The 22,867-nt window shown below is 30.6% G+C and overlaps 3 protein-coding genes across 6 annotated transcripts; all 3 read right to left on the bottom strand.

Moving 5' to 3' along the window:
- Positions 1 to 525: 525 nt before the first annotated feature.
- Positions 526 to 4,437, bottom strand: LOC100809762 (AP2-like ethylene-responsive transcription factor AIL1). Of its 2 annotated transcripts, XM_006598766.4 has the most exons (9): positions 3,839 to 4,436; positions 2,923 to 3,478; positions 2,718 to 2,800; positions 2,497 to 2,505; positions 2,201 to 2,289; positions 1,913 to 1,986; positions 1,760 to 1,810; positions 1,543 to 1,619; positions 526 to 1,282 (listed from the first exon to the last, which is right to left on the bottom strand). In XM_006598766.4, exons 1-9 carry the CDS (start codon positions 4,032 to 4,034, stop codon positions 693 to 695), a joined length of 1,725 nt encoding a protein of 574 aa, XP_006598829.1. In that variant the 5' UTR covers positions 4,035 to 4,436; the 3' UTR covers positions 526 to 692. The 2 variants fall into 2 exon arrangements, with proteins under 2 accessions (XP_006598829.1, XP_014624720.1); XM_014769234.3 differs by lacking the exon at positions 2,497 to 2,505 and having other exon boundaries at positions 3,839 to 4,437.
- Positions 4,438 to 7,207: 2,770 nt separating this feature from the next.
- LOC100527733 (uncharacterized) lies at positions 7,208 to 10,575 on the bottom strand. Of its 3 annotated transcripts, none has more exons than XM_041010173.1 (5): positions 10,446 to 10,575; positions 10,306 to 10,364; positions 8,625 to 8,693; positions 8,484 to 8,546; positions 7,208 to 7,533 (listed from the first exon to the last, which is right to left on the bottom strand). In XM_041010173.1, the coding sequence occupies exons 1-5, from the start codon at positions 10,477 to 10,479 to the stop codon at positions 7,471 to 7,473; spliced, it is 288 nt and encodes a 95-aa protein (XP_040866107.1). In that variant the 5' UTR covers positions 10,480 to 10,575; the 3' UTR covers positions 7,208 to 7,470.
- Positions 10,576 to 13,129: 2,554 nt separating this feature from the next.
- Positions 13,130 to 14,993, bottom strand: LOC100809225 (transcription factor MYB1). Its single transcript, XM_003548315.5, has 3 exons — positions 14,789 to 14,993; positions 14,489 to 14,618; positions 13,130 to 14,119 (listed from the first exon to the last, which is right to left on the bottom strand). The coding sequence occupies exons 1-3, from the start codon at positions 14,919 to 14,921 to the stop codon at positions 13,525 to 13,527; spliced, it is 858 nt and encodes a 285-aa protein (XP_003548363.1). The 5' UTR covers positions 14,922 to 14,993; the 3' UTR covers positions 13,130 to 13,524.
- Positions 14,994 to 22,867: the final 7,874 nt, after the last annotated feature.

The raw sequence follows: 22,867 nt of genomic DNA, 5'->3' as shown, positions 1-22,867 counted from the left end.
CTAGCGTATGTGAGAAAGAGACCAGATAAGGGATCCTCTTTATTTCTTTTCTGGTTGTTCAAGTACTTAAGCTTAAGAACATGAAAGCAACGTGAAGATGCTAAGTAGGGAAATGCTTCGTCTTTGTCTTTCTCGTTTGTCGTGATGGTAAAAGACATAGATGTCTCCGTTTCCTTTTACCCCATCTCCTTCCATTCCACTACTATATTGTGTCATCTTTTATTTGCATCACAAACTGAACCAATTTTCTATGAAGATTCAGGCATCATCAAAATATCCCTTGTAGTAGTCAAAGAAAAAAGTAAGTACCCGTGCTAACTTGACATATGATGATATAATAAAATTTTACATGAATATTTAGTTACCCACCAAGGAGGAAAGTAATTTTCAAGATCTTGGTACGAATCTCATGATTGATTTTCACGCATTCCATTCTTTTTTATTCTCGTTATCCAAAGTGGATAATGTTTTGCAAGTTAGTATACCTACGTACCCTACCTACCAACAACAGCAACACACACAGCATAAGGAATCAGCACTACTGACATATCCCCTTTCTTTCAACATAAAATAAAAAGTTACCATACCAAGCTACAATATAATAATCATTCAATAATTCTGCCATCTGATCTTAGTTTTTTTTCCTAAGCTAATGTTTTTTGTAATCTCAACTCATCAACATAACATTCCCTTCATTCATTCCACAAAGCAAACATGGGAACTTGATTAACCAATCCCAAATTTCCAAGCCTGTTGGTGCTCATGTGGTCATTTTCATTGTTCCCATCATCATATTTTGGTCCATCAAGGGTGAAGTAGCCATGTCCATAATCTGCTCCACTGACTCCAAACTCATTGGGGCTTTGAGGGTTCAAAGCATCCTTGTTGCTGCTTGGTGAAACCTGTTGTGATGATGATGATTCAGTTACATTGTTGTTGAATTCAGCACCACCACTCTCATTCTGTGCTTGCTCATCACTGTTGTTGGCATTCCACATCATGTTGGACAACTCATCAGAATGTTCACCATCAGTTATAGCCAAAGGAGGTGGCTGAGACACCAGCGGCATCGGCGATGAACCGCACGAATTGAAGTCAGAGGCAGGAACCGGAGCTGGTGATTCTTTAGGAGACCGTTTTGCAAGATCTCCTGCAATAAGAGTGGAGCTTGAGCAGATTCTCTTCACATCATACCTACTTATGTCAAAGTTGGTCACAGCACTTGTTCCTCTGAACTTGATTGCTGCTATATCATATGCTTCAGCAGCTTCTTCTTGTGTGCCTACAAAATTGTTATGGCTAGCCAATTAGAATGACCAATGGAATGCAAAATCAAGGGAAAGGAAAACGAATCAATTTTTTTTTTTAAAAAAAAACATGGTCACATGAAAACTGATATGTGATATTGTAGAAGGCATTATTGAATTATTTGTCACATTATCATATTATATGAATAAAGGAGGAAATAAATTAATGACTATTAAAAAAGGAAAATGGAAGCTTAAAACAAAGGCAACAGAGAGATAGGGTTTACAAACTTACTAAATGTACCAAGATACAAGTCCTTGTTTCCTGCAACCCTTCCTATTCGGGCCTGCCACCTTCCATGTTGATGGTGTCTGAAATGATACAAGGAGAAAAAGATAAGTGTTAGCCAATAATTGCCCACCTTAATTAAAAAGCTGAGAATTGCAGAAAAATAATTCATGGAAAACTTTAATCATATTAATGATAAAGCACACAGCACTTTAGTCCATACCTTGTCACACCTCTATACACAGATGCCCCTCTTGAAAATCCACTGCTCTTCCTGCCCAAGGGAAACAAAAAGGACAATTCCTTCTATGTTGAATGAAATATATGGCGGGGGAAAGAGAGAATTTACTATCACATGTAAAAAATTTAATCGTACCTTCTTAAATTGGCGACAAATTCTTGCCTGGTCATGTGCTTCATCTCTTCAAGTTCCTTCTCATAAGTGCTTAACTGAGCATTTAAGAAGCCGTAGACATGTAGAGTGATTACAGTTACTATGTAATAGTTCGAGCCACATAAATTAAATACATTAGGAAATATTTGACTTTTCTAAATAATTTAAACCAATTCAATTGTTTCTATTTTAATACTACTGTTGCAAGACTAAGAGCTAAGGTAAGACTTTTGCAAAGGAGAAAACTGTACAAGTTTCAGAAAACCTTACAGGGAAATTTATGTGAGTTGTTGGACCCCAATACTTGAGTGCAGCTAAGTCGTAAGCCTTTGCTGCTTTTTCTTCCTTATCATAACCACCTAATAATAATAATAATAATAATACAACACAAATTTAATTATTTGCCAAAAGCGATAAAATTATCCTCAGAAGCCAAAGCACACTTTCCAATGCTTCAAATAGCGTATCTAACCAGTAACCGTGTTATATAGTAAAGGAAAGAGATTTACAAAGATGGTAAAGGAGTAAAGAGAGACAACTAATGCGTGCGAAGGAGTGTAACTCACCAAGGTAAACTGTGTAGATTTGAAGAATCCAACCAGTGCATGAAAAAGATCGTTAGTATATTCTCTTTCAAAACAAGAGGAAAGTAAAAAATGGAATAAAAATGGAAAAAGGTTAAAGGACTTGTTTTGGTTCTTTGAAAATGGTCTTCCTTTGGTCAATGACAATAAACCAAAAAGAATAGTATAAAATAAAAAGAAACCAAAAAGCATGTTTTTCTCACCTTGCCTTCCTTTCCTTGTTTGCCCTTCCTTTCTGCAACTATTATCCCACAAATGGGCCTCATATCTTCCAGTCCATCTATGCCTAACAAAATCCATGAACCCCAAAAGAAAAAAAAAGAAGCAAAGTTCATCAAAATAAACAAAGTACTAAACTATGTGATGATTTTTTTAAAAAAATTAACATTAAAATCCATTACTCCTAACCTTGTAACACCACGATATTGAGATGTTCTTTGCCCAAAAGTGTCAATAGATTTGCGAGGAACTGGTTCTCTAGCATGAGATTTCGCCATGACCCGTTTCCTACTATCCTCATTCACTTGAACAGAGGAAATTGCACCCACCCCATTTTGCACACTGGGGCTCATAGTGAGGGACAAAGATTGGAAATTGCACCCATTAGCCTCATTTGAAGGTTTTCCATCAGAAGAAAACTGGGTTTGTGCCAACCAGGACTTGTACATGCCATTGGTGGGGATAAGAGCATGTGAGTTATCATTATATGCATGGAAAGAATGGAGCAAGGAAGAAGGATTTGTGAGATTATCCCCAGTTTCAATCTCTGAATTGTTGGTGCAAAAGCTTGGTGCCACATTAACATTGATTTTGGAAACATTGTTCTGGCTTTGGTTTTGGTCAGGCTGAGAGTCTTGGCAAAAGACCTTAGCGGGGGAGTTTGAGTAGCAACCCAAAAAGTCTTCAAGCTTTGGACCTTCTTCATTGGAATTCCCTCCACCTATTGCACTATCATATCTCCATTCTGCAATCAGCCACACAAATTTCATTTGCTAATCCATAAAGAAGAAGAAAACCAATCAAGTGAAAGTACTGATTTCACAGAAAAATAACAATCTTTATTCAATAATCATGAGAAAGAGCAGAAAAGGAATCGCTTTGGGCAACATGCAAAGGGTTGGAAGAAACACACAGAACACTCTCCACCCATCCAATAACAAAATCCACTCAACATGATAGAGAATCATAAAAACTTTTAGGAAAGAATAGTTACTTGTTTTTTTTTTTTCAAAAAGTATTATCCTAAAAAAGATAAGCAATTTTTTTTTTCAATTTAGAAGGGCAAGGGTGCAAATAGAAGGGTGTAGTATGACATGCAAAATACCTTGAGATGCAGCAGAGTGACTAAAGGAGTCAGCAACACAGAGAGAGCCATCAGAGCGAAGGGGCATAACAGACAAGTGAGGGTGACAAGAAGGAGAAGGATGATGGTACCCTCCTCCACGCTCTTGGTTTTCTCTCTCAAATTCTTCATCAATCCTCAAGTGTGGAGTGAGAGAGAACCCCAACCAGTTACTCATATTAACACACTATTTCACAAACACACACAGACACAAACGGCTTCCTCTTTTCTCAAAAAAAAAATCCCCACAAACTTACACCCCCGCAGATCTTTTCTCTCCCCCCAAAAATCTGAAGTCTTTGTAGTATGTATCTATCTCTCTATGCAAGTTTTTGGAATGTTTGGACCTTGAGCTCAAACTTCAAAGCTGGGAACTTGGGGTGGCGTTGAAAGAAAAAAAAATCCCATTTCTTTTTTCCCCACTCTAAAGAAGGTGTATCATAGTCATAATCATGTGGGTCTCTCCTAAAGGATGTGTCTTGATTTATATATAATATATTATTATTTATGGTGATTTTGTTGAGGTGGTGGGAGTGAAGGGGTTGAGAGACTTGAGAACTCTAGACAAAGTTCTCTCGTCTTATTATATTCTCAGCTCTGTTGTGTCTGTTTTCTTTCTAATGAAAGAGTGTTGGGTTCTGTGCCATTTCTACAGAGGTGGCCAGAAAATAATATATATTGAAGTCAGAGAGGAGATGCCAAAACAAAATTTCCACGGTTTTGATGATAGATAGAGAGTGGCACCGTTCTTTTAACTGGAGAAATCGGTGATGTGATTTGAGAAAGCTATGATGTACCGTGTTCTGTGAAACAGTGGATTATGGTGAACCGGAATTGATGACTAAACTGATCTCAGCCGTGGACTGAAGACTAATGACATCATGTTAGACGTGTATATATTTCTTTTCAAAATCATAATTACACAGATAGAAAAGATAATATATATTTAATTAGAACCGTCAACTAAATAAATGTTCGTAATTAATAATATAGAAGAATTAACATTAATAATCAATTAAAATGAAATACCAACAAGGGTGAATTTATTAGAAGGGATACTGAATCAGTATTTAAATCTTCGTTATGAGAGGTACTTTTATTATTTATTAAATATATTATTAAATTTTACTTTAAAAATATTATATATATATATATATATATATATATATATATAATCAATTACAACTGTCAACTTAATAAATGTTTGTAATTAATGATATAGAAGAATTAACATTAACAATCTATGAAAATTAAATACCAGCAAGATTGAATTTATTAGAAGGAACATGTTGAATCATAATTTAAATCTTCATTATGAGAGAGGTACTTTTTATTATGTATTAAACATATTATTATATTTTACCAAAAATATATTACTATTAAATTTGGTACGAGATCGCAGATATTTTTATATGAAATAATCTTATTCAGATTAATTAAGATTATTATAGACGATTGAATTTTCATTTTAAATATTTAAGATAATCATATATTCACATATCGAATTTGAAATTAATTTTTAAATTAAAATCCTTTTATATCAATTAATTCATGTTATCAGTAGTAGTTAAATTTATTATTTAATTTTAAAATATAATTTTGAATTTTTTATGTTAAAAATGTTTATTTTAGACTGATTCAATTCAAGTTCTATGTAAAATAAGGGTAACTAACTAGACATATATGTTTTTCATTTTTTTAATCTTTAAGGTTTCTCTTTCTTCATGCAAATCATCACAGGGTTTTTAATTTTTCAGTAAAATTTTTAGAAATCTTTTAACTTTTTTTATTTGAATTAATTATAAGATTAATTTTCATTTCAAGAATTAATTTTTTTTCTCTCTTTATATATTTTAGATATAATTATAAAGAGATTATATTTGCTTAGAATAAAAAGTTTTATATCAATACCTCTTTTAAAGTGTAAGATGTGAAAAAAAGACAAGTAAAACATATTTTTTATTAGCCAAAATATATGAAAATTTATAAATTTGAATGAATTACATGGAGTTCACAGAATTGTTATAATTTTGATAAATTTGAACTGATAATAAAAGAAATGTATTACTAATCCTCTTACCGCACAGTGTGTATATTGTATAGGTTATGATAAGGATTTAGACTGGGTCTTGATCTGAATTAATGGTAAAAGATTCATTTTACTTGGACAGATTTGACCCGTCCGGCGTAGCCGATTTCTAGTTGTATGAAAGCAAATACAACTTGTCCTCTACCGTGTACATTTCGGTAATTTCAAGTAGGTGCTGCTGCTGCATGAGATGAGTTTTCTATGTTGTATTCTGCTGCATTCAATAAATGCAACTCCATGCATGCACACAATGGTGAATAACCACCCGTCTCATCTACACAACAACACTCTGCAAACACGCTTTAATTCAATTCAATAAAACATTCTTGTCACTTTGTGTCGTGATTTCATGGAAGGGAAAAAACTTTCCTCTTTATTTTCTTCTAGGAAGAGTCATTATTAAGATATATGTATATAATATAAACTAATTAATATATATTTTTACTATATTATAAATATAAAGTGTTGATTTGCTTTGTTTCTAACTAAGTGAATCTGACTAACACTAAAATACGTGTTTTCTAGCTAATTTATGTTGACTGTCTAATAAAGAGAGATGGCTACTAATACAATTAACTTTAAACTGGTGCACTAAAAAAAGTATTACAAAAATAAATAAGTGTTGTATACTTATATTATTCATATAATTTTGAATGACAAATTTCTTTAATTTTTCTTCGTCACTTAATTTATTTTATCATATTTTTCTCTTTTTTATTTTTTTTCTTATATAACATAGAAATTGTACAAAATTAAATTATATAACATGAGAGTTACTTATTCCCAGTTTGAAAGATTTACTGATTGATGACGTAAATGAGAAGTTACGGTCCAGAACTTCATGACTCCAATTCCTCATTATATATTTATTATAAAATGGGCCCTGGGCCTTGATCAACACACATTTACAAGGTGAAGCCCGTCACTCTGATTATTGTACTGTAATGGATTGGATTACAAGCTTACATGCAAACCTATAACACAAGGATGCATAACCTTTATTTTTTATGTGAAGGATGCATAACCTTATTCAGGTATAATATGAGATAAAATCCCTATCTTGTTTTAAGAATTGCACCAACAGTACCATAGGTACTGTGTCTCAACACATTTTAAGTTTTTCCCATTGTTTAATGCATTTAAGGGATCCAACCAAGACAGTATAGCTAAATTGATTGAATATGATGCGTGAGCGATTATAAACCTCTCAGTACATGTCTTCGATTCCTACAGACAAAAAAAAAAAGAATCCAAGGTGCAAGTTTGAAAATATGTTCATCCTTTAAACTTTTTTTGTGCCTCCAATCCGTTGACTATGAGTTTGTGTATTGGCAGCAAAATATATTTTTAAAAATGTCATGATGAATTACTGAAGGATTAGCATTTTAACAAGCAGCACAAACCATAATCATCCATAACTATCACACGAACACACCCAAACGGGTGACTCCAGTTTGCTTTAAATGTCTTACCGCACTTCCATCCGGTGAGAATCTTCAAGTTCAAAAGAAATCGTGTACTGTGATTATATGCAAGTCCCGAATTTCTGAAAGGAAACAATGTATTCACAATATGGAGCTTTTGTAACCTGCAGCCATCATTCAGGGTTAGCCCCATGCCATAGAACAAGCGTAGTTGACCACCAGTTTGCCATCAAAACCAAAATTCTGAAAAAAATAAGAGGGCCGCAAGAGAAAGGAAATAACTTAATAAGTAAATTATCTAAAGAGATACCAAAACAATCTATATAACAATTAGAATATTGACTGCCATAATACTCTAATATTTTTTCTAAACACTTGTAAAATAGAATGTTACAGCTAAGATACAATATTCTTATGGAAAAAGGATGGCATGGCCTAGCAAAAGCACAATATTCACTCACAGAAAGAAATGTTAGGCTTTTTTTTCTTTCATCACACTTGCATATTTATACATGACAAGAAAAACATGTCAACAGAAGCAATTCAAAAACTGTTTTCTTTCTCTCATTTTTCTTTGATTGTGCAGGCTATTAATTCATCTGTATTCACTTGACAAGAATTAGGGAATGTGGTTTTAATGTCATTCTGCCTCTTACTTCATCAAGTATGATAAGGAATGATTTGAAAATGAGAAAAGAAAATGGAAAGAAATGGAAATGGATATTGGATTTGACATTCAGCATTATACCATGATCCTAACTTTCATCCCCTTTTACAGGTTAAAACATAACTTATTGAGAGCTGAAAATGCCTTTTTATCTATTTTACAAATCAAAAACAGGTACCTACAGAAATGTTAAAACAACTTTTAACAAATACTGATCATATTTTAACACTAACTATTTACTTTTGTCAGAAGCACATACAGTCAGGCATAAAGCTAAAAAACTCCTCAACTGTTTTTCCACAACAACTGAACAAAGATGATAAATATTATAAATTGATAGTTGCAAGAAATATTTATTACTGCAGCACCAGAATAAAAAATATGCATCATCTACATTCAATGAAGACATAAATATTAGTGGAAAAAAGGGATCAGCTGATTTCTTACATTAAACAAATCAATGACCAATTCATCAGGGTTTGGTGAAAAAGCACTATTGATGTATACAAACTGCAAAATTAGGAAAGTAAAATTGAGTAGGCAGGACCTTCAGAGAAATAGATGGGATAGAATACAGTGACAGTTTACCAATGTTTCCCTGTGGAGCTGTCGGCGAAGAAAGTCTATCACTTTAGCGAATTTATCAGTTCCTGCTATCTGGAATATCAAATATATATATAGAATTCATCTTTACTTTGGGGCAAATAATATTTTTAATAAAATTAGGCTCAATAATTTTTTGCAAGGATTACTGAAAATAATGACTTTCAGAAATGAGTTTAGAACTTTTTGAGTTTAATGGGATGCTCCTCAAACCTGCATTTTTCATATGCAAGAAAATGTGTATATATTCATATATCAGCAACAAGAACATAAAAGCCATAAAAGAAAAAAAATGTTTGCAATCTTCTTTCTCCACTATCAACACAAAAATTGGTGTAATCTCTATTATAGAGAGAATAACATAGTACTGTACATATCAAATGAAAGGGAGTCCAGTTTAAACGGACAGAGGAAGACCTACGAAAACTAGGAGAAACTATATAAAAAGATCTAAAGCTCTAGATAGTTTGATGGAAAACTTGTTTTTTGATAAATTCCAATGGAAACTATTCATCCATGTAGAGTCCCATCTAGTGAGATAAAACTTGGTTGTCGCTTGTAGTAATAACAAATTAGCATGGTTTAACTCAACTAAAACCTGAATTACTGAACTATATATATAGTGAAATTCAGCAATGGCTAGCCAGTGTTTGAGGAAGTTCCCCTGAATACTGTTTTACATCACTCCTAATGTCGAAGGTACAGGAAAAAAAAACAAAATAGGATTTGAAATAACAAACAATGAAACAAAACAAGAGAAAGTAAGAAATATTTATAAGCAACAATATTGATGCAGAAATATGAAACAACGACATTATTTTGTACACTTCAAAATAAGTTACATCTAGTATTTTCCTCACAATGACTATCATGCCCTTCAAACATCCTGTTTTCCCTTACATGAGTTACATCCTAACCAACCACTATGAACTAAGGCACGAATCCTTGTGTCACCAGAGCAAACCAATTCAAGCAATTGCAAGCCAAGATCCAAGAACACACACCCATCCCCCTAATTTTAGGCAATCAATAAGTAGTATTATACTCTATATTTCCAGTAGAGAAGCTCTCAAAAGAGCTTATGGCTTGTATCCAAACACGCACATAGTCTCAATTCACTTCACTGAACTGGGCAGTCATCATCTGCAGTCCTCAAAAAATGATATTTACAGCCTCTTGACCTCAAAAGTGCCACAAATTGGGATCTTCAAATCAAACCAAATCATAATACCATTCAGTTATACTTAGGCTGGAAAAGAAAAATAAATAAGATTTATCCCAGTTATCAGTTCACCTAAACCACAAATTTTTCAGTTAATTCTACATTATTTAGTTAAATGAAGGCTCAAATAGAAGGTCTTATATATACACTTCAAGATTTAAATATCAATTTAGGTTAATCTAACCAATTATGAAAATTCGAATACCCACATAATTGAAAACCATACATAATCCAGGCGAAATAACATCTCCATCATCAATTCAGATTTAAGCACCATCTCTCTCACCCACAAACTTGTATTTGCAACAAATAAAGTATAACTGACACCAGAAGAATTTTAAAAAAAGGAACGCAAGTAAAGGGGGATCGTTAAATTAACAATTTTGATGAGAAATTTGAAGAAATAAAAGATGGGCATTAAAGAGGAAGGTCGAAAGGGGATACCTTGAATTTGGATTGCTTGAGAATAGGAGCATCGCCGGTGGCTCTGAGATGAACAACCACTGCAACAAAAGACCAAAAACCCAATTCAGAAAATGAAAAGAAAAGAAAAGTTTGAGACGATTGACGAAGGATCAAAGTACCTTTACGAGCAGAACTTGGCGATTCAGCAGACATTGTCCTCAGTTCTCAGCTCTACAATAATAATAATCCCTGTTTCTCCACCTTGCTCGATCGTCGCAAATTTTTCTCTTATTATTAGTAAATAGTAAATTTAAATATGTTTTTATATTTTAATACAAGAATATTTAAAGTTTTATATATAATAAAAGAATTTAATATAAATAATTATATTATAATACAAAATTATTTGATGAAATCCAATTCAGAAATGAAAATAAAAATGATAGATTGCAAAAGATAAACAATCAACATAAATCAAATATACATATAAGAATAAATAGGAAAATAGTTTGAGATAGTCAAATTATTTTAAGCTAGTTGTAAAATCTAATTAAAATTTTTAAGTAATTTGAAATAAATAACAAAAATTAAATTTAATGCCCGATATATAGGATTATAGAAGTCTATCGGTGGGATTCATAAAACTCTTATAAATACTCTGGTTTAAGGAAATATTATTAATATAATAACTCTTAAAAATATTTTCCTTTAATATAATTATTATAATTTATATACAAAGAAGATTTCTAGACACCAACAAAATCAAAATCATAATCATGTTAGTAATATCTTTAAAGATAGTTATTATAAACATTAACAAATTTACCTTATACCACAAATATTTTTAAATAGTTGATGAGTAAAAATATTTTATATTATTAATTTATTAATTATTTACTCTTAAAAATGAATTTTTCTAAGGATTAAATGATTAAAACTAAATAATAATTTTTATAAGATGAAAATTAAAAAAAAGATTAACTAGTATAAAAAATAGGATTTTCATATTAAGCTTGTGGATTAAATTGACATAAAATTGTTCAAACTAATCAATACTCTCGAATTTGAATTAAGTATAAACTTTTAAAATATTTAGAGTTTTTTTTGTTACCAATAATAAACTGACTGGAGTAGGATAGTTTTTCGTAAAATATACTTATAGTTTCTATAAATAAATAAAAAGAATTAAAATATTGCTTCATGTCTATGCACTAACATTCCTTTGAACTCTTTGTAAGGAGTAAAAAAGTAAATTAACTCTTTGGGACTTCTAATAAAATATGTTGTTAGTAATAGTAGCATATGAAATGATTAAAAATGACGTTAAACAGTAAAAGAATTTATGATAAAAAACATATTTTGAAAACAAAGAATTTACTCAATTCAGTATAATATATTTTAAAAAAATGCACAAATATATTAGTTTCCTCCTCACAAATATATAGAATATTATATTTTTCATAGAAAAATAAAATTGTTGGGAAATTGTGGTGTGTTATCATTTATTAAAGGAAAAAATTCTATGTCCTAAATTAAGAAAAGAGAATAGTGTATTTAAATCTATCAAGGCAGACAAGACATTTTAGTCATAACTTATAACATTATCTTAACGTTAGAGGAAAGAATGTTATCTTAACATTAGAGGCGAAGGCAAATGAATGTGAATCGAATAGATAAAGTCAGTGAATCAAGTAGGTTAACTAAAGTAAAAGATTATTATCCATTGCTTTTCATTTAATCAAGTTACTTAAATATAATTTTTATATGACAAAAATATAAATGAAATTATTTAAATTATTTTTTTGTTGAATGACGAAATGTTTATTTTGTGTTAAAGCTTGGTGTTGTCACTTTTTTTGAAAAAAAAATATATTAATGTATACCATTTATAAAAAAATATAATAGTTATTAAATATTTAGTTAAATAGTTATAATTATTTTAAGGAGAAATATGATCATTTTTATATTTTAAAATATTAATATTTTTGTTTAATAATTTTATTTGAACTCTATAACTTGTAGTCTAAAAATGTACATTAACAAAGATTTTATTTAAAAAAAAAAAAATAGCTTAAAAAATACGCTTTTGTTAACATCAAGCCTTAGAGTTAGAGATGATTTGTAGTATCTAAAGATTCACATTGGTGGAATAGCATTGTGTCAAAGATTCACAAGATGAGTGATTCTGGACAAAAATGAAAAAAAAAAAAATCATCAATAACAGTTACAGATTGGCCACGCTTGGTGGAATCATTCATGTGTGGAATAATGGAATGTTTCTTGAGTGGGAAAGCAGGAGAATTATTTCGTGAATGAAGTAAGTGCAGGCTGCATGTGTTTGTACACACTAGTGTAGATGAAATTTGGTAACTATATATCACGTTCAACTAGTTAGATTATTAATTTAGGCATCAAGCTACATTATATTTGGTTATTCTAGCTGTTGTGAATTTACTTTGTTCTCTTGCTGTTTAACTTTTTGTTGTAGTACATTCTTAGTAAATTATAGGGATCACGTACGAGGTTGATACCAATGGTGGCATAGACTTAGAGTTTTGTTCGTGCCAGTGGATGCATCTTTCATGTCACGATAATGCATGTATCTTTTTAGTACTTTCGTACACATTTTCAATAATAAATTATTATTTCTTTGCTAATAATTTTTTTAATAAAGAGACCACAACTATTGTCCTTCATATAAAAACCTTTGTATCGTAATCCCTTTGTTGATCAGCTTGATAATTAGCAAGAAAGGAATATCTTTTCCAAACGACAAATCAATGGACGATGACATTACTATATATTCCTTTTTATTCTAATCAAAAGCCAATTTATTTTTATAACGAAAATAATTCTTATCCAATTTATTAATACATCACCTTTTGTTCTCCACGCTCATCATCCTACATAAGTTAGCGGATTCCAATACCCAGAGAACGAAAGGAAGGGACAAAAGCCAAATAAACTTGTGTTATTAACTCCACAAAGCAGAAACTATTCATTTCAGAAATGATATATGAATTGAAACTAGATCAAGTTTTATTCAAAGAGATGTAACTTGATCGAGAAGCTGCCTGAGTTTCATCATATAATGGTAATGATAAGAAATAATTATTATGCAACATTAGTCTATTTTACAATCAAAAGAAACCTTTAATTTTCACCCAAAAACATTTTCTTTAAAAAAATATGAAGTAATCCAAACACACACTCAACTTAGTCCGATCCATATAGTTTTCTTACTTTTTTTTTATTGCTTCAGAGCCAATCAAATCCGGACTCCATAAAAATTGTCACTGGTAGAAAATCAAAATTTGTATCATAGAATGAATCACCCCAAGGGAAGTGGGCGGTATCACAGGATGATTTTGGAGATAAATAGACTTTATCAACCGTGCTAGGGTTACCATTATCTCCGAGTATCTTATTTTCCTTACAAGATGATTCGGGCAAATCCATCTTAAGGAGCTCCGAGAAGAAGTTTCCATCCATCTCAAAATCTGCCATGAAATCCAACAACACTGAATCATTGTTACTCTCTTTAGATGGAGACACTAGAAAACCCTTCATTTTGTTATCACCAACATTGCTCTTAATTGTAATCCCTTCATTGGGTTGACTAATTTCATTGGTGACTGTGACCTTAGTCCACCTTGTTGCTTTTGTCTGAACAAGACACGAACCCTTATCATAGTGCCACTCTTGTTCTTTAACGTTTTGATCTTCTTGTTGAAGTGTGTTTAAAGTGGTTCCTGCACCACCATTTTGAAGTTTCCTCCCAATGTTGGTGTTCCAATAATTCTTGATTTCATTGTCTGTTCGTCCTGGAAGCCGTCCAGCAATCAAAGACCACCTAAAATTCATACACAAACTTTTGTTGAACTATGATACCTATAACAGTTTGGTATCCATTTTCAAAATAATTAATACAATATAAATAACATAAATTCTATTCCTATCTTCATGTTTTTTTTTTATATATAATTGGGAAAGAGATGAAAAAGGGGAGACAAAAACATGAGATAAAATAAATTAATAATGCGAGGGAGAGAAAGATCTAGACATAAAGAAAAAAAAAATGAAATGTAAGAAAATATTTTAAAATTTATTATAATAATACAGTATTTTGCTGATAAAAAAATATAAAAATAACTATAAATAATACAGGAAATATATATCTCCAATGTAAAAAAATAACAGAAATATAAATATTTTGTTATACCTGTTTCCAAGAAGATTGTGAAGCCTAATTATAAGCTCCTCTTCATCATTAGTAATGTTGCCTCTTTTAATGCCAGGTCTCAGATAATTCAACCATCTTAGCCTGCAACTTTTCCCACATCTCTTAAGACCTGCATAGAAACTTTATATATATCAGAGAAAAAAAAGATATATAAATATATATAAGTTGAAAATTTAATTAATTAAACTTTTCAAGTTATTCCAGCAGAATAAAGTAAGGTATATAATATGAAACTGTGCAAGTGGATATGGATATGCATGCATATATTATTTTCATCACCTGCTCTTTTGGGCAAGTGCCTCCATTTTCCTTCGCCATGAATGTTAATGTATTCTGTCAAAATTCTATCTTCCAGAGCTGTCCATGCTCCTTTGTTCAACCCTTCCTTGGAACAACAACGACTTCTACCCATCTCTTTGTGCGTGGCACGTGCAAGTATAAGTGGTTACAAATTATGTAAGTGTGATCACGAGTGAGAGAAAGATACTATGATGTTGGCAGCTGGGGGTGCATAATCACGTATATATGCTCTATATATAATATGCGTAAATACATTTTTCTTATTAGGGAAGACCCAAAAGGAAACCTAGGTGTCTGGGTCTCCACCACCAATAATTTGTTCCTTAAAACTTAAAAAGTATTTCCAATGAATAAAAACTAGCTTTTAGGTTTCAAATCAGTATGCGTCATAGGGGGCCACATATAGTTTTGCCAATGTTTTAGTGATAGTAGAGATTAATTAGATATAAAATAAATGAAAAATCATAAGTAAATACACGCATCTGCCATTCATAGACATCACTTGTAGCTACTTTCTATCTAACTTTCCTGAAAGTTTGTTGGATATCAAGTATCTGAATATTTGCAAGTAAAAGTGAGATTAAATTTGTAAAACCTTAATTTTGTTTGGGTTGTAAGAGAATTTTTTTTTAAAAAAAAGAATAAAAATGTTAAAAATAAAGAAAAAGCCTCAGTTTTTCGGTTCATTGGATATATATCAATTCTATACCCATGTTAGACTCCTCCTGAACATGGAGTATACTTTGCTAATTAAGTCCCACGTTAGAAATTAAATTACAATCTTTCACCTTTTCTTTCTCTACATAAAGGGTTGGGCCTTAAGTATTTGAGTCATTTAAAAGTAAGGTAGCGTTTGATTTAGTTTATTTTTTCTTGTTGTTTCTTTTATCTTAAAAAGAAATAGACTTTATATAGCATAAAAAAATCATAAGAATAAAAAAAAATTAATCAACAAAAGCTTAAATTGTATCTCTCCATTATTCTGGCTGACTTTTTGGGACACCTTATGCTAAGTTATATAGGCCACTGATTTTGAACAATTGCTTATAAAAAAATTGAAGGAAAACTTGAAATATAGAGTTTTTTTTATTATAAAATCCAATTACAGTATAATATATTTTATTTCTTTCTTTAACAGAGGAGTTGGAAAATGTTTGATCAATCACTAACTATATGATTTAAGTTTAACAATAAATGTAAGGTTTGAATTATTTTAGTGAAAAATTATTTCTAAAAGTTGTATCGTGCGACTGAATTCAGAACTGGTGAATATGTTGAACTCAGTATACCAAAGCAATCAATTAATCATAGTAGTTTGTTACGTATTTAAAGTTTTATGATATTCTTTAATATATATATATATATATATATATATATATTACTTATCTTGTTTTTTTAGACTTATTTACATATTTGCATAGTATAGTCTTTGAATCATTTTGTAAATACTTTTAAAATTGATTTAATAAAAGATAAATTTAATTGCAACAACTTGATAACTCTACCACCATTGAATGAAATATTACAGCTTGTTAATCTACTATTTGAGATTTGATTAAGCAGACAAATAAAAAATAGCATCAGTTAATAAATGGCACAAAGTGAAAAATCAATAAAATAATAATAACACAAAATAATTTAGCATCAACTTAATTAGTGTCGGGCTCGCTGATTTTAATTTGTAAAAATAAAAACAATTTAGTCATTTAGCTTCAGTTTGTGGTTGGTTAAGCCAAGGCTAGGTAGACAATTCTCTCCACAACTTAAGGATTCCCGCAGAGACTGTCCCATTCGGGGCCCTACGGTCGGAGTAAAATTTCCCGTGGGGACGGGAATGAGGATGAAAAACTGCCCGCAACTAATTTGGGGACGGGACTATGCTTCCCGCCGCGCAGGGTTCTTGTATGGTCGCGTAAATAAATTTTACTTATATACCTTTATAACTTATAATATATATATATATATATATATATATATATATATATATATAAGTAATATCTCACAAGTCACAAAGACACAAACATTACTCAAACCCTAAAACGTCGCATCAAACATTCAGACTTCGTTCCTTGATTTTCTTCTTCACCTTTGTTCCTTTTTCACTGTTTCATCTTTGTTCTTTTTTCACTTCTTCACCGTTCGTTTCACCGTTTCACACTGTCTTCACCCTTTTCACTTCTTCGCTTCTTCACTGTTCGTTTCAGCCGTGAACTCATGGAAGCCTTTGTTGCACCTTTTTCTTCTTCGAGTCGCACCGTGCATTTCTGGGTTTCACAACTTCGAGTTGTTCTTCTTCTGTTTTATGTTCTTCCTCTGTTTTATTTATTTATTTATTTATTTATTTTTGTTGTATTTTCAATTCTTTGTTCTGCTGCTAGCTTATTGTGATGTTTTGGTTTAGCTAATTCATTGAGTTTAAAATTTGTAATTTAGCAATAAGAGTCAAATTTGTGCATTTACAATTTTAAATGACTCATATTTGTAAATTTTGTTACTTGTTTGTTGTAAAGAAAATGGGTACGCCTATTGATCCATCTGTTAATAGTATTGCTTCATTAGAAACACAACAAGTTGCTAATGACGCACAAAGAAATCCGGTGGAAGAAGCAGAAACTTAGAATGGATTGTGCAGCTTTGTGCATTTACAATTTTACATGAGGCTTGTGAACAATTGGAAATTCCTTATTCAAAAAAACTTAGGATGGATTGTAGAACTAGATGGAATTCAACTTATTTAATGTTTGTTTCTGCATTGTCATATATCTTGAAGTTTTCAAGCGTTTGACTCAACGAGAGTTTCAATATAAGTCATTGCCAAGTGATGATGATTGGAAAATGGCAACTGAAATTTGTGAGAAGTTGGAAATCTTTTATAAAGTTATTAAGTTATTTTTGGGTACACCATATCCAACTTCAAATGTTTATTTTCCAAAAGTACGTGAAATTTGATTGGCTTTGAATGAATGGATTTTTTCTTCTAATAGCACCATTCAAGGTATGGCTGACAGTATGATTCCCAAGTTTGAGAAGTATTAAGGCATGATCAATGGGGTGATGGCAATAGGGGTTATTTTGGACCCTAGGTTGAAAATGAAGTTGCTAAATTATTTTTTCCCTCTCATGTATGGAAGTGAAAGCACAAATCAATTGAATAAGGTGACAAAATTATTAGAAGATTTGGTTTCTGAATATCAATCTAGGGAAAAGAGGACTACTTCTATTTTCACTTCATCTTCAATAATGTCTGGTTTGGATAATAATGGTGGAAAGGTTGATAGGAGTTCTGACTTTTTAAAATATGTTCAAGAAACTTCTTCTGGTGATTGTGTTAAATCTGAATTGGATTTATACTTGGAGGAGCCTGTATTGTTTAATCAATCAAATATTAGTAACTTTGACATTTTGGGATATTGGAAAAGCATTAGAGTCAAGTATCCAACTTTGCAAAGGATTGCTAAAGACTTTCTAGTTATTCTTATCTCAACGGTTGCTTCGTCTGCATTTAGCATTGGTGAACAATTTCTGACTCCACATCGTAGCAAATTAAATGAAGACATTATTGAGGCATTGATTTGCTCTCAAGATTGGTTGCGTAATGAGATTGAAAGCAATAAATTTAATGTTACTTGTAAATTTTTCTTCTAAGCAATTAATTTATTTTAATGATTGTATAATTGTGTCATTAGGTTCCTTGAAATCAAAGATGGAATTTTGCTCAATAGTTGACGATGAAGATACAACAACGTCAACGGTATGAAAATTTTATTATATTAATTCATGACTTTTTTATATTTTCTAAACACATATTTACATGTTTCATTGTGTAGGATTGATGTTGAAGATGTTTCATTGCACTTAAATGGAAGTATGAAAACTTGATTTAGTATGATGATGTTAATTTATTGTATGAAGACTTGTAATGTTATGCTAGTTTTATTATTTTTATTGTATAATATTGTAATATTAATGTGTACTTGAATATTTCTTGGATGCTTGTGTGATTTTATTACTATTATTATTGATTTATTTTAGTATTTTTATTCATGTTTTAAACTTAGAATTAAACCTTAAATTTGTTATTGTTAAAAAATTGAGATAAAACAAAAAAAAATATTTTTTTTTTATAATTTTTGATATTTTTTTAATGTAAAATGAGGTCCTCACAAGGAATTGGGGAACCAGGAGATAAAAAAATACCCCCACCATAGGAGCAGGTTTACATTGACTATGTCACTTCGAGTCTCACACTAAATATTCATAACCACTATTTATTTTTCTTTTAGGGCTAGATCAATTTTTTAGTAGCCAACCTATCATTAATTTAGTCGTAATTAATCATAATCACTTTTTTAATTTTTATTTATTTATTTTCAGTCTCTTAACTGTTTCTTTGATTAAGGGACTACAATGCATTTCCATTATTTTCTTTGGTTACTCATTTTTCGCTCCACTCAATCCCTTCATTTTTTTTGTCACCTTCTTCTGCTTCACTTCCTCATGTTTAAACTCAATCCCTCCTTCTTTAGATTTTTATTTTTACTAAAATAAAATAATATGATTGTGATATATATTATGAAGTGGATGTTTCATCATCGTCATCAGGAATCAACCCGTTACAGGATTCAGGTAACCAGAAAATATAATGAAAAAGAGGAAAAGGAAAGAGAGAAGGACAGAACAACAATCATAGAGTTTAGAACCGGGCGCGCATAGATAGATTGCATGTACGACAAAGTTCTTCACGAAACACATGGGTTTTTCTGCACCATTTTGCAGTTATTCCGTCCTTTGCTTACATTAATATTATTATACTTACGTAGATTTCAATTTTCATGGTCTCCAATTAACACGCGCCTCAGTATTGGATGGTCAAAAGGTTTTTGTCACGAGACAAAATATAATCAATACTACATTAGCCACTTCTCAAAAGCCATGCATGCAGAAATCTGAAAAGTGAACATGCAACTGAAACAAAAACTTTCTATGATGACATTTAAGGGTAAAGCAAATTGTGAGATCAATGTCTACATATAGTTGGAACCAAAAAAATGTCTACATATGTACATTCAATATGGATAATACGTATATAGTTTTAAACAAACACACATACTAACTCATGTCTCACCACATATATTGCAGTATAATTCTAAACGACTCATAGATTTGAGTTAGGGCCATAGAATAGAATAATAAAATGATTAAAAAAAAACTTTCAGTTGTTTCTGGTTTTTCTTAAACGCTTTTTTTTATAAAAAAAGAAATCAAAATTTAATAAATTTTGAATAAGAAATTAATTACCAAATAATTTTTTAATAAAAAATTAAAACTAAAATTAAGTGGTGTGAAATCCAGTATATGTATATCTTTAAATATATAATCATTTTATTCAGAGTAGATCTGGTGCTTGTAATTCTGAGTATACGAGTGTAATACAGTAAGATGAATTATTATTCTCTGCTCATGGCTGCAGTACTTCCAGTAAACTGAACTTTCCATGCATTTCCTTCATTATGCTATCCTCTTCTTGATTAAATAATATAGCATTGCAGCTAGGATTTGAGGCAGTAGTGTATTCATACACTCCATTATATACATTTTTTTTAATCATACTACATTTTTTTGTTGCATATGCCTTGAGTATCTAGGCCTAGAGAAAGATGAGAAAAGAAGAAAAATCATTATAATTGATATAATTAATGATCTGATGCATTAAGAAGAAAAATAAAGAGAAATGAAGATGTTGATGGTTACAATAATTTACTTTTTTTTCATTTATCTCATTTCTATCTTATTTTTATACAATTTCTCTCTGTCTTTTTTTCTTAATTCGCATCTGTTTTCTTTTTAATTATCTACACTCAAAATCAAATTGTTATGCCATGAATATAATGATTGCATGCATTTCCGACATTCTTCTGGTGCATGTACGTACGTGGTGCATTAATGGATGAAGTACTACAAATTAAGAAAGAACTAAAAATTAAAGACCGATCAAACTACAAAATCTTTGTTCAAAGAGAGAAAGAATCACAAACAGCTTAATTTTCATATTTGGGCACGTTAAAATTGTGTGCAGAGAAATTAAAGGGTTACTAATACTTAACAGTAACACCAATTCTAAGCTACAAGTGCAACTGTGCAAGGCGACTGCTGCTACCATACCGCAGCATCCATATATATGTCTGTTATGTTCAGAGAGAACAAGGTGACACTGAAATTCTGCTTTTCATATCGTCGCCAAAATCTCTGTGATACTAACTTTTGAGAAAGATCATAATTATATTATGCTTAATTTCTGTGTAAAGGCTAAAAATACAATATTAGTTTGAGTTTATTTGATGAACTTAACTGATAAGTTAATTAATTTACAAAAATACTTTCATTATAGTTTTTCAAAATCTAACTTAGCGTATGTACAAGTTAATTTTAAATTATGAGAAAAACTTATTTTAATATATTTTTTACTTTCTTTTCTTGCAAGTGCTTATGAAAAAAAAAGGTATCCAAATGAGATCTTAATTTATGCTTGTTTTGTTCTCAGATTCATATTTTTTAAATTGATTTATTCATATTTTATAAATAAAGATTTTGAATTAATTATTTGAATCAAATCAACTCATTTGTTAGCGCCATAAAGTTGAAGTCTATTGGACCTGTTAGCCAATTTAATAAAATAAGTTTTTGTTGTTCTTTTGTTGTGTCATTTTGATTTTTTTGAACAAATATCCATTGTATTAATTATTTTAAAAAAAACACAATGAAAAATTATTTTCGTTGTATTTCTTCCTCATAGGAAATAAGTTTCCATTATTTGAAGCATTTTCATCATTACAAATGATAACAATGTGTAGGGTGCCAATAGCACCTCCTTGTATATTCAATTCAGAAGTTATTATTGACGAGTGGAGTCAACAACCTTTATTAAGGGCAGTGATTTGAGGTTAATAAAGAGAGCCCAAGGCATGTAAGTGACTTAGGTAAAAACCAGAAGAAAATTTCAAAACAAAAGGTTGAATACTTCCTTAAAATGTAGGATAAAATGGTTATTAGGAATAACAAAGGTAACCAAATACAAAATTAACAATGCGTCATATATATTTGGATTAAACCTCTTTTTCAAAATAAAGCAAAAGTAAAAATATAAAATTCAAATAAGTTACGATATTCTTCCATTGTTGTTTCCATATTTTTATATATATTTTAACCCTTCATGTTTCCGGTTCATAGTATTCCTATTTACATCTTGTTATTTTCTTTTCTCTTTTATTTTCAACATTTGCAATACTTTTTCTGTTTACTAAATGTCTAAATGTTTAGGCCCGCAGCAGTGCAACTCATAAATAGCTAGCCTAGTTCATGAAAGCCCAAACCAAATACTAATTTCAACAAACTCACCATCTCCACAACAAATCCCCCAAATAAAATGTATAGAAATATCAAAATACTTTTTTTATTGATAAATATTATTTATTAATTTATTTGTTTTTTTTTAATAGAATACGTTGAATCCACCATCTTTTTTTATTTTACTTTTTTTTAATCATTCAACCAACCTTATATTTCTGTTACATTAAACTTGATGGGGGTTCAAACCGTTCGATTAACAAAAGAAACCTGATGCAGCCTGTGCAGAGCAAGGGGGCTCCATGATATGATATAACACAAAGATGTTTAAGTTTTACACTAACTATACATGGTGATTAAACTTTTTATAGATTACTTTTACAAACTAATGGGTTCTTAAAAATATGGATTAATATTAAATACTCCAGCCTAAAGGTCTCTATTCAACTTACAATTGGTTGGTGAAAGAGTAACTACGAGAGACTGAAATGTTTCCTTATTGTGTGAGATTTTTATGCAAATGGAATTGAATTCCGAAGGCACGTAGAATTGATGGATTGGAAAGTAAACCCTCGTATGGCATTACAGAACAAAAGCACTAATTAATTTCATAGCCAGTGGTAGGGACAATTTTTTAATTAATAACCATAGAGCATTAAAACTATCTTCTCTCTTTTGGATAAATTTGCTTTCACGTAGATTGTTACAAAGCTG

Source organism: Glycine max, chromosome 16 (assembly GCF_000004515.6).
Source record: "Glycine max cultivar Williams 82 chromosome 16, Glycine_max_v4.0, whole genome shotgun sequence".
NCBI classification, from domain to species: domain Eukaryota; kingdom Viridiplantae; phylum Streptophyta; class Magnoliopsida; order Fabales; family Fabaceae; genus Glycine; species Glycine max.
This window is presented reverse-complemented; position numbering and strand designations above follow the sequence as displayed.

Coding starts and splice junctions, on each gene's coding strand:
- LOC100527733 (XM_041010173.1), bottom strand. CDS start 10,479: ATGTCTGCTGAATCGCCAAGTTCTGCTCGTAAAG. Junction 8,694..10,305: donor TCAAGCAATCCAAATTCAAG/GTATCCCCTTTC, acceptor TTGATATTCCAG/ATAGCAGGAACTGATAAATT. Junction 8,547..8,624: donor AGCTCCACAGGGAAACATTG/GTAAACTGTCAC, acceptor CTAATTTTGCAG/TTTGTATACATCAATAGTGC.
- LOC100809762 (XM_006598766.4), bottom strand. CDS start 4,034: ATGAGTAACTGGTTGGGGTTCTCTCTCACTCCACACTTGAGGATTGAT. Junction 3,479..3,838: donor TCACTCTGCTGCATCTCAAG/GTATTTTGCATG, acceptor GGCTGATTGCAG/AATGGAGATATGATAGTGCA. Junction 1,283..1,542: donor CTTGTATCTTGGTACATTTA/GTAAGTTTGTAA, acceptor ACAATTTTGTAG/GCACACAAGAAGAAGCTGCT.
- LOC100809225 (XM_003548315.5), bottom strand. CDS start 14,921: ATGGGTAGAAGTCGTTGTTGTTCCAAGGAAGGGTTGAACAAAGGAGCA. Junction 14,619..14,788: donor GCACTTGCCCAAAAGAGCAG/GTGATGAAAATA, acceptor GTTTCTATGCAG/GTCTTAAGAGATGTGGGAAA. Junction 14,120..14,488: donor CACAATCTTCTTGGAAACAG/GTATAACAAAAT, acceptor TATGAATTTTAG/GTGGTCTTTGATTGCTGGAC.